General features: G+C 36.8%; 1 protein-coding gene across 4 annotated transcripts in view; it reads left to right on the forward strand.

The window, feature by feature from the left end:
- Positions 1–17026, forward strand: part of adamtsl3 (ADAMTS like 3) — a 283620-nt gene that overhangs the window by 151146 nt on the left and 115448 nt on the right. For all 4 annotated transcript variants that reach the window (XM_031899211.1, XM_031899210.1, XM_004912620.3 and 1 more), the window contains 3 exons: positions 2792–2919; positions 4991–5036; positions 16180–16416. In XM_031899211.1, the coding sequence (XP_031755071.1) occupies positions 2792–2919; positions 4991–5036; positions 16180–16416 (411 nt within the window). The remainder of the gene's footprint in view (positions 1–2791; positions 2920–4990; positions 5037–16179; positions 16417–17026) is intronic.

The following is a 17026-nucleotide window of genomic DNA, read 5'->3' on the forward strand; positions in this document are numbered from 1 at the left end:
AAGCACCAAATTTGTACATGCACCCCAATATGTACAATGATAATCAGACGTTAATAACTGCTTTTTATATGTGGCTAGAAATATATGTTCTGCTTATATTCGTTGAGCCAGTAGCCAGTAGGAGTCTCTTATGTCTCCACAGGAAATAAGCAGCAACTACGTTGCTCTTTAAACCAAAAGTACCAACAATGCCCTACAGTCGGGTAGTAATGACAGAGAAGTCTAGTGGATGGACAGCATGGTCCCTATTAGAGAATGAAGACAGGAAGTAGTGGTTAGACTTAATAACTATCATTTATTTGCCCAATAAAATCTAAAGTGTGACCTTGCTGTGTTACACAAAATATAAAAATAAAATCTATTATTAGCTTATTTTTAGTTATTACATATATGTCTGCTTAAGATCAGGGCACTTCTGTTTTCCTCAAAGTATGGATTTCATAAATTACCGGGAAACATTTAATCATTAATAATTCACTGTAAGAGAACTGTTTCTTGTCACATGGTGACAGCCATGAAGCCGTTTCTCCTTCCTCTCACGAGATGGCTGATTTGGCTTTGTATGCATTTGCTCTGGGTATTGGAAGGAAGGTCACAATTAGAAATAATTAGGCCACTTAATTTCTATCAAAATACATCCTTTCTAGATCCATGTGCTTTTAAGTTCAGTAAGTTTTTAAAGCAATTCACATATAACCGAAATTAAAGAACATGAACCAATTAAGCTGGTGCAGTAAGTAAAGTGAAGTAAAAAAAACTTTGTATAAAAGCAGGCGCTTTTGACTGACTAGTCAAAAGTCTAAAGAAATGCATCTTGATTCTGATGTGACTGTTGCAGGAACAGTGTTCATATAAGGCCAATGGAGCCCCTAGCAGACAAAACACCAAATGGGATTGAGGCAATAGCTAAAGTTACACAGTTTTATAATTGCATTTAGGGCAGTGGTTCTCAACCTTCCTAATGCGGCGACCCTTTAATACAGTTCCTCATGTTGTGGTGACCCCCAAAAATAAAATTATTCCTAAGACTATCGGAAATATGTGTTTTCTTAGGCGACCCCTGTGAAAGGGTCATTCGACCCACAGGTTGAGAACCACTGATTTAGGGGATCTTCCTTAGTGTGAAATATCTGATGACTCTTCTCTGCTCTTTATCAGAGCAACATCAGACTACTTTCCTTTTCTTTTCCTCTACTGTCAGCAGAACTAACCTGCAGAACTAACCATCAGTTTGTTTTTGGGGATTTCTTGAACCTTTACCTCTGTCATTAGTTTAGACCTTCTGAAATAAGTAACGAGTATTGAATTTGCAAAGCATGTTTATTTGCATTCACTCACACATAAAGTATTCTCCGATCACAAACAGGGCTGTTGATGAGCCCATTGTCATACAAGTCTTACAAGTCATTGAATAATCTAGCAGTTCCTAGCATCTTTATTAAAACAAAGAAGAGTTTTTTTTATACTCATTATTATTTATCAAAATTACAGTTTAATTCTGTTTTTTACTTCAAATAACTTCAAAAAACACTTTATACCTTGAATTCTTATTTTTCTCATCATTTTTATTGGGTCGACAAGCTCAAAAAAATTGAACTCAGATTGATTAAGTTGTTAAAATTTTGTCTAAGACTTCTACATGACCTTTTACATGCCAAAGTTGCACATCCAATTTTTTTTAGTTTTTTTCAAATAATAAATATTGAAAATGTTGTTTTTTTTATACCATTATTTAAATTTGTATATAGTTGCATAGTTACATAGGGTTGAAAAAGAGGCCAAAGTCCATCAAGTTCAAGTCTTCCAAGTGAACCCAGCATAAATACTAACTGTAGATATTAGTATCACAATAGCCTTGGATATTCTGATTGTTCAAGAACTCATCCAGGCCCCTCTTAAAGGCATTAACAGAGTCTGCCATTACCACATCACTAGGAAGGGCATTCCCCAACCTCACTGCCCTCACCATGAAAAACCACCTACGCTGCTTCAAATGGAAGCTCCGTTTCTCTAATCTAAAGGGGTGGCCTCTGGTGCACTGATCGGTTTTATTCTCCTACCTGCCTATAATCCCCTCTAATGTACTTGTACAGAGTAATCATGTCCCCTCGCAAGCGCCTCTTTTCCAGAGAAAACAACCCCAACCTCGACAGTCTAACCTCATAGCTTAAATCTTCCATCCCCTTTACCAGTTTAGTTGCACGTCTCTGCACTCTCTCCAGCTCATTAAGGACTGGAGCCCAAAACTGCACTGCATACTCATTTATCATAGATTGAACTGGAAAATTTGTTTGAATTTGCTTTGAGCAGTCAGACACATTCACTTTCAATGGGGTGTTAGTGTTCAAGGCAGCTCAGCAGCATTAAACACCCATACAAATTATTAATGGATATTGGATGTTTTTCTGCTAGAGCAAAATAAATTGTTAAATCTGAAATGATCAGTAACTTTTGAATGAGCAGTAAATATTAATCCATCATTGAGGCCTTAGTAAGTATATTTTCCAAAGATCAAAACAAAAAGTTCTTCCTGAGCATTAACATTAACATTTATTTATAAAGCGCCAACATATTCCGCAGCGCTGTACAATAAGTGGGTTACATACATTGGACATACAGAGTAACATATAAAGCAATCAATAACCGATACAAGAGGTGAAGAGGGCCCTGCCCAAAAGAGCTTACAATCTACAAAATTGCTAACATATGGTTAATATAGGATACAGGCCACACAGCTTCAGTACTTCTGGAGGATAGTATATTTAAATACTTCTTTTCTGGTTTTTTTTAGACATCAAGAATCACTCGTTCTGATGATGATAAAGATAATGGATGGGATGCCTGGGGCACGTGGAGCGACTGTTCTCGTACCTGTGGAGGAGGAGCTTCCTATTCTTTGCGGCGATGTCTGAATGGCAGGTAAGTATCTTTGTGTCAATGCGGCTGCCGTGAAGTGGTGTTTATTTACATCTACTTTAAAATAATAGTAGTAGTTTGAAGCTGAACTTCTCATTTGAAGAAAGGTTTGCAGAGGAAAAAGCAAAATATCAGGAAAATATTGTTAAATGTGAAATGCTGTAAAGAAAATCATCTAAACAGGGAAGAAAAAAATACCAAATTTCATGAACTCTCACATTAAATTTGGAAGCAGTCTGTATTTTATTAAAGAAGAGACAGAAGCTTTCATATGTTTTCCTTTAGCGAATCACAGATTTGTATGATTACAGAAATATTTTGATAAGTGAAAAATAAATGGATGAGTGTGTTTTGTTACAGAACGGCCAATAATATGTTTCCTAAGCCTTTAGTTTCTTTGAAATTCTAAATGCCTAATGATTGATCAATCTCGCAAATGACTATTGTCTGTGCTTTGAAATAATTTCTGGTGCAACTGTGTACATCAAGGAAGAAAGCCTCACAGACTGCTAAATATTGCCCTAAAGTTATTTAAACCAAGTTTTGGTATGTTTTCCTCTTTTATGTCTTGGTGTTTGATTTGCCAGTGCAATGCTGGTCCTTCTGAAAAACAGAAAACCTTGTAAATTACAGGAAATATACACCCTAGTAAAACTAGAGTTAATCGTCCATTTGTTTTCTCTGTACTAAATGAATACTAATAGTAGCTATCATTGCCTTTAAGCTGGCTTGTTGAAGCCCTTAGAAGTTAAGATACACCTTCTTTTTTGTTTTAATGGCACAGTTCAACTTTTCTAATTTCATAAGAGGTGCGCCCTACCAGGGGGATCAAATATGATTAGGTAGATTAGGGTTAGCAGGACTGTTGGTCTGCAATACTTAGACTTCTAAAGAAGCCTATCCTTAATCTAGCTTTTGGGTACAGAGAACATGCCTGCTCTGAATCTGTATGTCGGTATATATTTCTCTTTACCACTTCTGAACAATTTAGCTCAGGAGGCTATATTACAGTATTTTGCTAATGTTTTGATTTGTTTTGAATTTGGACTCTTCATACTTCATTGACCTCCAACAATGATCTGACATTTGGAACTAGTATATCGGACATATAATCCTCATCCTGGATAACTTTTTATAGATGTGGGGTACTATGGCTCATAGTAGCATTTCAGGGACTAGTACAGTATAGTCATAACAGGAAGCCACCTAAATTAAAATCTTACTTACTGGTCCAGACCCACCTTTGTGAATTTTCTTTGAGAAAGAAAACCACTCTCACATAATTTAAATTATTATATGTTACAATATTCTTCAAAAATAAAAACCTGATATATACTTCCTATAAGTATTCTATTCCCAAACTTTAACTTTTTAGACACCTTTTGCAGCAGTGTCTTTTGGGCTAAGTACAAAAGCTTTGCATATTATTTGGTAGGGAATTTTGTCCTATCCTTCAATGAAAATTTGCTCCAGGTTGCTCAGGTAAGTCAGATGATGCCCAGGCCTGCCTGTTTTCTTAGTCTTAGATGGACTGAGATCAGGGCATTACTGCACCATTACTGGGTTCATTAATTATTTTGGGAATGCACTATCCCAGTGTTACTTTAGCCTTGTGTTTGGGGTCATTGTCCTGTTCTGTGTGATGGGTTTACTTGGAAGAGTCTTTTTTCAACCCTATGCAACTATGTAATTCAAAAATTATAATAAATAAAAAATGAAGAACAATTGTAAAGTTGCTAAGAATAGTCCTGTCTACAACATAATAAAAGTTAACCTGAAGGTGAACCGCTTTTTTTTTACATATACAAAGCTAGTACATACTTAGCCCAAAAGACTTAAAGCTGTTATTGCTACAAAAAGTTGCTCTACAAAATATTAACATATGGCGATTGAATACTTATGCACACAACATATTTCAGTTTTTTATTTCTCCTCTCCTTTTATCTTATTATAGAAGGTGTATCCATTCTATCACTGTAAATGCAAGTTTCAGGTTGCTAATATATATTAAGGATGTAAAACTGAAGTTTGATTGTTGCTAAGTTGGTCCAACATCTCATACATTCTGTTGCAGGAGCTGTGAAGGTCGGAATATACGATACAAAACATGCAGCAATAATGTAAGTCTAACGTGAATTATTAATTTCCTTTCTTTTACTGGCTCCAAGTTCCAGAATCTAAACTTGGAGTGATTCCACTAGCCTCTGTTATTCTCTGCCTTCCTTCTTTGCTTCGTTTGAATGTTGCCTTAATTGACAACACGAGGCTTTGAACTAACACTTCCAGCTCTCTGTCTCCTAAGCGGAGTCTTCCTGCCAGGCTGTGATTCAGAAAGTTTTATGTGTATCAGAAGGAAGTTGCACTTCACAGAGGATTTAAAAAGAAATATTTTTTACCTGAAAGTAGCCAAATTTTTTTTTTAAAAAAAGGGTTTGTCTAAAAGAGACAGTTACGTTCATTAAAATGAATGGATTTCCTTGCAGAAACCCAATAAGTTTATTACTTCATTGGAACAAATGTAGGATATTTTTTGTTATGAACACGCTCAATCTTTTTTTATCTTCCTATAACACAATACTGGCCTCCTGTGGACAAAATCTGGAAGAAAATAGTTATTTTTCCTGTTCAGGTCGGCTGAGAGAGACAAAAGGCAAACTGCTGAGGAAATAGCTGGATAAAGAAAATGCCTGGAAACCATTTCACTAACAAAACTTTACAAGTTGTTTTAAGTAATCCATTACAAGTATACAAAAATTTTAAAGGTTAAAATAAAGTCCCAAAAAAATCATTTGTTCGGGTTTGTCTGCTTGCTTAGGGCTTCTGTATGAGTTCTACAATAGCACAATGCTAATGTAGTTGACATCTGTTCTATTATAATAATTGTGTCTCCTATATTACTTTTTTTGTGGTCCATCAATGCAGACCCGGAAAGGGGCATGTCTTAGTGGAAATGTGGGTGGAGTTGGCATGGTCAGTGCGGGGGCATGATCTAATTTGTCCCCTATTTAATAGATCAGATGTTGGGAGGTATGCATTCCACCACTAATCATACGCCCTTAAAATCAGTAATTGCATACGAATCGCAACTTGGGCAGTGTTTGGGCAAATTTTGAAATAATCACTGCTATGCATGTCATAAAAAGCTTCATAAGGAACTTAAAAATAAAAGTACAATAGCTGCTTTTTTTACTTTAGGTTCCAAATCCTTAGTTTTTATCATGGCTAACATGGGAGGTATAGCTCATTCCTTTCTTTCTTAAAGGTAACGCGGATTTAAAAACAAATCAACTTATTTGATATAGTGTCCCCTCTTTTCATCTTCTCTTGTGCAGTTCCTGCTATTATGAGATATACCCTTGTGTTATTGTGTGAAACGTACATAAATAAAAGGGACTTTTTTCCCATTGGCTTTAAGAGTTTAACCCTCTTTCTGGCTTCCCATGTTCTTCCATCCTAATAGTTGAATATAACAGTCTAGCATCCTTGTGCCTATAGAACATAGTGTTGTCACCCTACGCTTTATTATTTTTCAAATTCTTTCCCAGCTATATTCCTGCTGACATTGGCAATTCTACCTCATTATCATACCTTTCTTTCATCAGGCATACTACGTTTAAAAGTAGCCTATACTTCTGTCAGCATTCATTGGGTTATTCAATTACCATCATCATCATTATCTCTCACTTGCTTATATACATTATCATCATCTGATGCTCTAGTCATACAGAGCATGTCCTTCCTTAATCCTCCATTTTGGAACCTTTTTATTAATTTAGGGCTGTTTACCAGCTGTAACAGACATTGGTATATATATATATTATTTTTTTTTCCAAGGTGAAGTCTGCACTCAGTACTCTTGCCATCTGAGGGTGCACAGTCAAATGTTAATTTATAAAGGATGAAGGATGTTTGTCGTGAATAGTGATTATGCTTTTATTCCACCATTTTTTTATTCCAATTTTCAGTATGATGGTGGAATAAAAGCATAATCACTATTCACGACAAACGAAGTGCTATATTTTTATATGTATATGTGTGGGAGCGCAAAGTGCACCTTACAATTGTTAAATAATATCCCCTTTATTAGGGCCAGGGGTTCTTCTTTTGGTGCATCTTTCAGATTAAGCAACAGCTTATCCTAAAACGTGAGAGCTTAAGGGTGGTAGTTAAAGCTTTTCTTGCTTCACTGCCCTGTTGGTTGAGAACCTATGCTGTACCCACCTAATTATCACCACTGCTGCCACGCCTGGTACCAATATTTTATTCACCAAGCACCATTTATGAGAATATAGTTTAGCCATTTAAGTAACTTGCTGCGTATGGGGCACATCATCATCATTTGGGCTTCTGGAGATCTGCCCTGTAATAGAATAAATTAAACTTAATATATATGTGCCATGCATTACTTTGTATGTTTATGACAATTATCGTGTTAAACATGTGTATACAAATACATTGCTTAGCACAGCTTGCAAGCATAAACAATAGGTTTCATAGTCTTGCCTCCACATATGAACAATCTTATTTTAACAATCACTGAATTGTTAAATTTACTAAAAAAAATATTGATTAAATGTTTGCTGTTGTTGTAGAAGTCAAGATCTAAAGTGACCAAATGAATCTCCCTGAAAGAATGTTAGGAAGAGGGCATTTTAACTTTTCTGTGGCTCATTTGGGTACCATCCTACTGTACCTTTGTGATAATGTCACAAGCCTTGTGTTAGCTGTGCTGCCATCTGCTTCATGTCATGCTAAACCTTGGCCATGCATATTTTAATATTTGTGTATTGTGTAATGATGTGGGGCAAGCAGCCTGTTTGTGAGTAATTGTACTGGGGCAATAATTACAGGTCATTTGAGGGTAAGTCCTTGCTTACATTTGCCTACTTGTGGCATTGAACCACCGCATTGTAAAGTTTGTAAAGTATGCTTCTTTCTTCCATCAGTAAATTCTAAGTCACTGCAGCACAAAGAGCAGTTATCGGGGAAGAGTGTGGCAGGAACTTTTATTCTTAAATATAATACAAATTGCATCTGTTTGGATATCTGCCACTTTCATAACACACACCCAATATTAGGACTAATATTATGAGGTTAGGACCCCTGTTGTGGGCCTCTGTGCCTGTGTAGTTACAGGAGCCAAAGGATAAGCAAAGGTAAGTGTATATATATTATCAAAACATACCAGCACCCCTGAACAACAGAGACGATATTGCTTTAAGTGTAAGCATACAGTTAATCTGTAATATTAGTGTTTTTACATGTAATGACCTTCCAATATCTGAATCGTGCATATAATGGCTGTATCATAATATAGGCTCATAGAACTAAGGGTATCTTTCATACTATTTAATGTGTTGCGTCATGCCCTTGGAAAGTCTTGTCTGAACACCAATCAGGATATAATTTAATTGTCATTGTCCAAACCTTGGAAGTTATAAACCCTTTGTGAAGGCAATTACAATGACTCATGCCTTTTTATAGATGTGAGTGGATATAAAATGCATAGAATATCTCTATTATGTATTTTTTTTCTGCAAACCACAATTCATAAAGTTACTTTTCTGCTTTATGGTCATGTTTTATATTCTGTTGTAGCATTGTAAAGCTATGATGCATATTAAAACAGTTCAGATAAACCCTTAGAATAAGCTTTATAAAAGACTGCTTGGGCCCATTCCATACCCAAAGTTTATATGTGTATGTTTCTATGCTAGGCTTCAATCCAGAGGCTTTCATGTGGGAGAGGAATGGAGAGCTCCGTCATAACAGTAGACATAAACATTTGGGGCCTTTATTATCAAGCACTGTCAGAGGAAACATTATTTTATATGGGGTACTCCACATGAGGATTTTGCTATATATGTATCTATATATATATATATATATGTCTATATACATTTATAGTGAGCATTTTAAAAATGAATTACCTGGGTGTCAATGAAAAAATATAAATATAAATCAAAACAGGACTGTATTTTCTTGCACATAAAAAATACAAAATGTATTGGAATTGTCCTACATTTTGGTACCTAAATGTAAGTTTACTCAGGGACAAATGAACAGTGTTGGTTCCTGATGAAGATCACATTTACTGAGAAAAACCTTGGACTCATCCAATAAATGTATTTATCTTTGCTGTGCAGATCCCGAGGTTCTACTTGCCAATCTACTATCTAGCTAAAGATAAATTTCATAGATGCCTTGTGAAGACAGTATGAAGGTTCCAAATGTCCAATATACAGTTCTATATATCACAATAAAAACATGCTTAACATATAAAAACAGTATATATTTTGCCAGACCAGGGCCAGTCTACAAAGATCTGGCCTACTGATTGAAGAAAATCCATCATGTATACAGCACCCTCTGCAGACTAAAGCTGGTATAATATTTGCACTTTCTTATTCTTCAGTCCAGTATCAGTTATCTATTTAAATAGTCCTGCCACTGTGTATAGGTCCCTAACATTGTTGAACAAAGATGAACATATTCTGAAGGTACAGCCATAGGTGTGTAGCTGGCAGCTTGGAACCTATATGTTTGGTAAAGTGGTGTTCCTATGTTATTGGCTTAGAGGGGAAACAAGAATACATAACTGTGCACTATAATTGATTTAATGAGTAACTTGACCAAAATAAAAACTGAGAATAGGGCAGACTGAAAATCAAGTCCAAGCAACAGAATTAGGGAATACAACCTGTGAGAAAAGTCAGAGTAGTCAGTGTAGTCAGTGTAGGCAGCAAGCTTAAACAAGTTTGCATGATATGATGAGAGGTATAGGCAGGCAACAAGGATTAACAGAATTAATGTACAAGGTTTAGCAGGAACTCAGAACAAGGGGGCTAGAACAAAGAAAATGGCTCAATAACCTATCAATGGCAGGCAGTAGTGTCTGGCTTAAATTGGCCATTAACAACAGAATTGTTGGCACCTGGCCTGAACAAGATTGAAGGATATGGTTATGTCTATTACCAGCAGAATTCAGGGTAGTGCACAGGCCAAGTAACACGCAGACAAGGGGTTGAGCCCCTTTGCAGCCTATGGCTGAAAGAGCAAGTTAGGGTATGGCTATATACCAACTCCTGCCGAGCACTGGCAGTGCTTTATTCATGGGGGGAAGCGCAGGTCCTTCTGGTCCAAACCTGCATCCCCAAGTCCGACCCTGCTTGCACCCTGCCCCAATATCAGTAAATGATCCCTATAAAATGCAGTTAACACATTGCTAAATGTTATAAGCTCTCCCAAAATTGTATGCAGAGAGGAAACCAACTCAAAACTGGTTCTTATTTTTTTCTTACAGATTATTGCTATTAATAGGCGAGTCCTGTCCCCTAAACACTGATACATGTGACCATATTTATTGCTGTGGGTAATGTTTAATCATTATAATGTTTCCTTGCACAGTCTTGTTAGATACCAACAAAGTTATTTCTTCACATTTTTTAAAATTGCATTATATTCTTTTCTCAAGGCCTTAAGATAAAATTCCCCAAGAAATTGCGTTTTGGATCTAACCCTGGGTAATTTGGACTGTATACAGGAGACATTGTTTATGTCCTGGCTAGGAACTCGGGAGACAGTAATCTGTTATTAATTACTGTCTTTTACATTATAATCTGTTTTAAACAAGATTAACACATTTTATGTATACGCAGCAAATGTTCCATTCCTCTGTTATTGTACAAGGTCACTTATAAAAGTTGTTGCAGGGGCAAAGTATTGTATAGCATGACAGGGCTTAATGCTGTTGTCCATCAATGATGAAAAATACCTAAACCTTAAAGTTTAAAATATTTGTAGTCTTTAGAGGAAATGCCTTAAAGTGATACTGACACTAAAAAACTACTCTTCACAATATTAATGTACATAAAAAGTTCCCTATAGATCATGTTGATCATTTTTCACTGATAGGGCTACTTTTGTAAGTAATTGTTGCTTGAAGTCCCTAAACCTGACTGTTTTGCCAACCTGACTGTCCCTTCTCAGCCTGTCAGTTATAGCTTCTAATGCTAACGGCCTCCTGCTGCACAAATATGGCCGCCCCCTCATAGAGGAATATGGGGAAAGAAATAGGGAATATTAAAGCACCAGCTAAATACTTTGAAGGCAAAATTCTAAATAGCATGCAAAGACAATGTTATGATAGTTGCAAAAAGGGTTTAATTTCTGGTGTTGGTATCTCTTTAAAGGGAAGGTTCACCTTTAAGTTAACTTTTAGAATGTTATAGAACAGCTAGTTCTAAGCAACTTTTCAACTGGTCTTTATTATTTATTGTATATAATTTTTAAATTATTTGCCTTCTTCTCCTAACTCTTTGCAGCTTTCAAATGGGGGTCACTGACCCCTGCACACAAAAAAACCCTTGCTCCAGACTACAGTTTTGTTGTTATTGCTACTTTTTATAACTTATTTTCTATTTATATATCAGTTTCTCATTCACGCCATTTCCTGATTGCTAAGGTAATTTGGACCCTAGCGACCAGATAGCTGTTGAAACTCAAACTGGAGAGCTGCTGAACAAAAATTAAAATAATTTCAAAAACTACAAATATTAAAAAAATGAGGACCAATTGCAAGTTGTGTCAGAATATTACTCTCTAAATTATGCTAAAAGTTAACTCAAAGGTGAAAAAATCTCTTAACTCTTACAACCACAAACAATAACTATCTATACTAGTCTAAAAATAACTGCTAGTCTAATGCAAAGGTAAACACACAGCATGCAAAGTGCAAAAAAAGCTGCAGTAGGCCATCACGTTGCATGCTGTGTTCAACCGTCTGCAAATGGCCACAGGCCATAGCACCCCATTTCAGAGTGCAGAGACCTGCCATAAGGCTTTGGGTTTGAGCACTAACCCTCATATGTAATAAAAGGCACTAAGTTTGCCCAGAAGCAGTAACCCAGAGCAACCAATAAGATTTTTGCTTTTAAAAAGCTGACCAGTAAATTCTACCTGCTGATTGGTTGCTACTATGGGTTACTGCAAACATAGTGCCTTTTATTACATAAAATCCTTTAGCCATTAGTCTGGGCAGGATCAAAGTTGTGTAGGCGGGGGGGGGGGGGGGGGGGAGGCAATAGATGCAAATTCACAATTTTTAAAGTTTTGGACTGTTTACAAGTTTTTTTAATTAAAAGTTGTGACCCAAACCTGTAAAGAGGTTGGCACCCTTCTATATTGCCCCCATGGCTCATTCTTGTACTTGGCTTTCAGAGAAACTAACCGTGCGTGTGTGTGTCGATGTGTCCTTGTGTGTGTGTGCTCATGCGCGTTTGTGTGCTTGTGGTACAGAATAAGCTTTATAACTCCAGTGGGGCAGGAACTAATATGGCTGATTAATTATTCCTGCATCATTTGTTGTCACTCTATAAATAAAGGATAAAAATAAACTAAAAAATAAACCCAGTCTTTCTCCAGGAGGACGTACATAAACATTTCAAAATATGGTAAGAATATGCATGGGAGCACAGCTGAGTGTTCACAGTTTAATTGCTGACAGACTACTGTAAGTGTAAGGATTCTGGGATAAATTATATTACGTGCCCTTGTAACCCTTGAACTCCTGAGCCTTGTGTCAGCAGGAATGATCAGATTATTACTGCATTATCCTTATCCCCCAATCATGTTAACAGGCTATTCCACTTAGAATGACTCCCACATCTGCTAGTACTAGAGTTAATGAATGTGCAGATGTCATTTATATCCATACAACATCAAGGCGCTTGTGCGTAAAGTAAGCTGCTTTTTATTTCTCTGTGTGTAACAAAAAGTCACACATGCTTACAGTTTGTAAATGTTTCCATAATGTTGTAGATTTTAAAGTTGCTTTCAATTGTTTGGCATAATTTGTAGCAGTTTTGGGAAGGAAGCAATTTTTTTTTGGTACCTGATCAGCATATAAACTTTAGTACTACAATATTAAGAAATGAGGCCCAAATGGCATCCTTCAGCACTGGTAAAATATTCCAATTTTAGTGTGAAAAGTTTGCTCCATATATAGTAACCCAAAGCAACCAATGTGTTGGGTTTATTTGGTGGTTTAATATATATACTTGTGTGTTGGTCCATAGCAAGCTCAACTGATAGAAGCCTCAGATGTGCTGTGAGTCAGCATTAAATAAGATTTGTGGGGCACATGTCTTCACTGCTAGAGGGCTGTGGGGGCCTTGGGTTCATAAAGAACCTAAAGACATAAGTTATAGCATTTCTATCTTGAATGTTTGTTAAAGAAAAAGTAAACCTTTATTTCTGTTTATAAAATTATTCTAGTGCCCAGAATAACCTACCTTTCTGCCTGCGTTCAGTCGTATTTTGTTTTTAAAACACAAGCAGCTTTGTAGATTGTAAGCTCTTTTGGGCAGGGCCCTCTTCACCTCTTGTATTGGTTATTGATTGCTTTATATGTTACTCTGTATGTCCAATGTATGAAACCCACTTATTGTACAGTGCTGCGGAATATGCTGGCGCTTTATAAATAAATTTTAATGTTAAAAGCTCAATGCATGTTTTTTCTGCTACTTCCTAGCATGAAGATCCAGCCTCTTTTCTGTTCTGAGCTCTCCTTTTAATTATGAAGACATTGAAAAAGGTGCCTACTGCAAATGCCTGATTGATTTCAGTACATTTATCAGAAAGTGCAGTTAGATCTCCCCACAGTCCTAGAGTGAAATTCCCCTAAGAGAGAGGTAAGAAAAGAAATGGGATTGGAGCTTCAATCTAGACTAGGAAGTAGCTGAAAGAGCTGCAGTTGAGCTGCTTGTGATTAAGAATGAAAATTAGACTGAATGCAGGGTGAAATGTATGTTATTCAGGGGGCTGCTTAGAGCCCTTTTAGGGGATTTTAAAATAAAAGGCTTACTTATTCTTTAAAGTTTAGTTATCATTTATTGCAATGTGCATTAATTATTCAGATTATTCAGGAGCATTTGTGGCCTGTGCTGCACAATTGTTGCTCCATGTGTTTAAAATATTACTGCCCTTATAATTAGATAAGAAAAGTGCTTTCCATCTGCCTATATTTTCATAGGATTATGTTCCACAACATGCATGGGAGAAGGCCCCTTGTCAGCTGGACTTTTCTCTCCACATCCTGGCTTTCATCTGGTAGATAAACAGTTACAGCACATTTATTATCTCCTGGCTAAGAAACAGACACCTGCATTAAGCTGATGTAGAACATTACTTAAATATAACATCGCCAGTTAGTGTTAGGATACAGCTTAAATTACCAGCTAGAAGGTTGGTTGAGATCTGGTTAGTTTATTCTGATTTTCCAAAAGAATAAAGTCAATGTTTTCCAGATGTGCAGGCATGTACTCAGTAGTCAGATAGCACTACCCACTGTGAGCATTCTCCATTCTCAATTTATATGTTTTATGAAAAAATAAGTATGGGATCCCTTATCCAGCAGCCCAATATCCAGAAAGCTCCAAATGACAGGCCTTGTATCTTTTGCAGGAATTGAAGTTTTTAGGAAAAGTATGTTTTTCTCACTGTCTGGGAGTCATTTTGGCCCATTATTTTAGGCAGATTTGCTCTAGGTTATTCAGTTTCAAATAGTTCTACTAATTCTTAATTAGATTAAGATCAAGGCTAAAGTGATGAAATATGGTGCAGGTAGTATCATTCAGTGGGGCTGCTTTTCATCATCAGGGACTGGGCATCTTCTCAAAATAGAAGGATGAAGTGCAAAAAACATGGAAAATCTGCAAAGATTTTGTTTTCAAAGTAATACTTGAGTGGCGACCAAAATGTCCTGCTAAAGTCCAGTCTACCCCCCCCAACTCACAATCTGTGGCACTATTTGAACATGGATGTTCGCAAGCACCGGACAAACCTTGACAACCTGGACCAAATCTGTCCAAAGAGTGGGCCAAAATCAGTCCTGAACAGTGTGTAAAGCTGATACATATTTAGCCGCAAAAGACTTAACTGAGTTTGCTGCAAAAGGTGACTCTACTACCAGTTTGTACTACTTATCCTATAGGGGAAAACCCTTTTCCTCCTTCCACCACCGGAAGTCTAAAAAAAGTAAAGGGATTTTGGTTGTGGGGGGTGGGAACAGGAAGTGACATCACTAACAGGATGGATCACTGGAGTGGGCTCAGTTTCTTTAAATAATGCTTTTCTGCTGCCCACAGCCTGCCCAAGTCCCTCTGCTGAGTACCCATGGACAAATCCACCCAAATCCTGACTTCTTTGTGAGTAATCTGTGGTTACCTTCAGGTACCTGACTTGATGCATCCCTCTAGCACCATGTGCCAATTAAAGCTGGTGACATCTCTAAACACACACTTGGGGGCATTTATCAACATTTGGCAAATTTGCAACTGGGCAGTAACCCATAGCAGCCTATTAGTGTTTAGCTTTTTCCCAGCTGCAGGAATGACCATGAAAACAATAATTTGATTGGCTGCAAAGGATTACTGCCCAGGTGTAAATTTGCCTGGTGTTAATTAATGACCAACACTTTTTAAAATATAAGCCGATCTGAATATAAGCCGAGGTACCTAATTTTACCTAAGAAAACTGAAAAAACGTATTGACTCGAGTCTAAGCCTAGGGTGGGAAATGCAGCACCTACTGCTGCAATAATCAAAATAAATACCAATAAAATTACATTAAATGAGGCATCAGTGGAGTATATGTTTTTAAATATGTATCTCAAAGAAAAACAGTAAACTAGCTCTGTAAGTGGAGAAGAGGGTCAACAAAAACAATATGGTATCAACAATGATACCTTAAGAGTACTACCCTCTTAGCTGAATCAGTAACCAAGCTAAAACACAAAGAGTTAAAATCCTTCAAACTATATATAGTTTATATAGAATATAAAGTGCAATGTCTAGTGTAGAATGGGACAGGTGGTGATGGTAGATGAAGATGAATTTGGGAGTGGGCCAGGGCACTGGGTGAGTCTGGTTGCGGGTGGCCTAATTTGCACACAAAGGATAGAGGGTGCTAGTCTGACTTTTTCAGCACATTTTGGGTGCTGAAAAACTAGGCTTGTACTCGAGTATATATGGTAAATGCAATCCGTAGAGCTCTGCAATATGCATTTATTAAACATGTCCCAGAAATTTCTTGTGATCTAGTCACCCTACTGGGGAGGTTAGAGTTGCCTAGGGCAGCATCAGACCTACATACAGCCCTGGACGTTTTCTCCATTCCTCTGTTGCTTTGCATATTTCCAATACTTTGTATGAACAGACAATGTCATGTTTTGATATAAATAGACTTTTTATTTGGTATTTTCAGGATTGCCCATCTGATGTTGGGGATTTCAGAGCACAGCAGTGTTCGGCACATAATGATGTTAAATACCAGGGACAATATTATGAGTGGCAGCCAGTCTACAATGATGCTTCAGCCCCTTGTGCTCTCAAATGCCAAGCGGTGGGGAAGAACTTAGTGGTGGAACTCGCTCCCAAAGTACTTGATGGCACTCGCTGTAATACAGATTCCCCAGATATGTGCATCAGCGGCATTTGCCAGGTAAGCATTTGGAAACCTTTAGATTTTACTGAAGTATATGCACGATTAAAGGGGCATTTCACCTTATTGCTATTAGCTTTTAGCGCGGTGTTTACAGCAGAAATCAGAAGTTTAGTTAGTCTTGATTTTTATTTAGGGCAGTTTTTAATTATTTCCATTTTTTCTTCTTAGGCTTGTTATATAAAATATTATCTGTTGCCAGGGATTCATTAAAATTTGTAATTAAAAATAGTAATAAAATCCATTCTGTTTTTGGTTGCTTGGGTCAGTGAATTATACAGTCCAAAACCATTTTTAGTTACAGGCAGAATGAGAAGTCTAATGCTTCAAAATCATACAAAATAAAGTGTAGCCTCATATAATATGCTAAAAGTTAATATAAAGGTGAACTTGCTCTTTAAATATTGGGGAGCTTTATCTGTTAATGATCTACAATGTCTCAACCAGGAGTCGATTGTTTTCTTTTTCCATGTAATTATGGTGACATTTAGTGATCACGACACTCCATCATTACAGAATATTTTAATTCAATCCATCCTGCAAGCTGATCTCTATTTACTTTTTCCATAACTTCTTGCTAAACTCATAATACATACCACTCCCAGCACAA

Source organism: Xenopus tropicalis, chromosome 3 (genome assembly GCF_000004195.4).
Source record: "Xenopus tropicalis strain Nigerian chromosome 3, UCB_Xtro_10.0, whole genome shotgun sequence".
NCBI lineage: Eukaryota > Metazoa > Chordata > Amphibia > Anura > Pipidae > Xenopus > Xenopus tropicalis.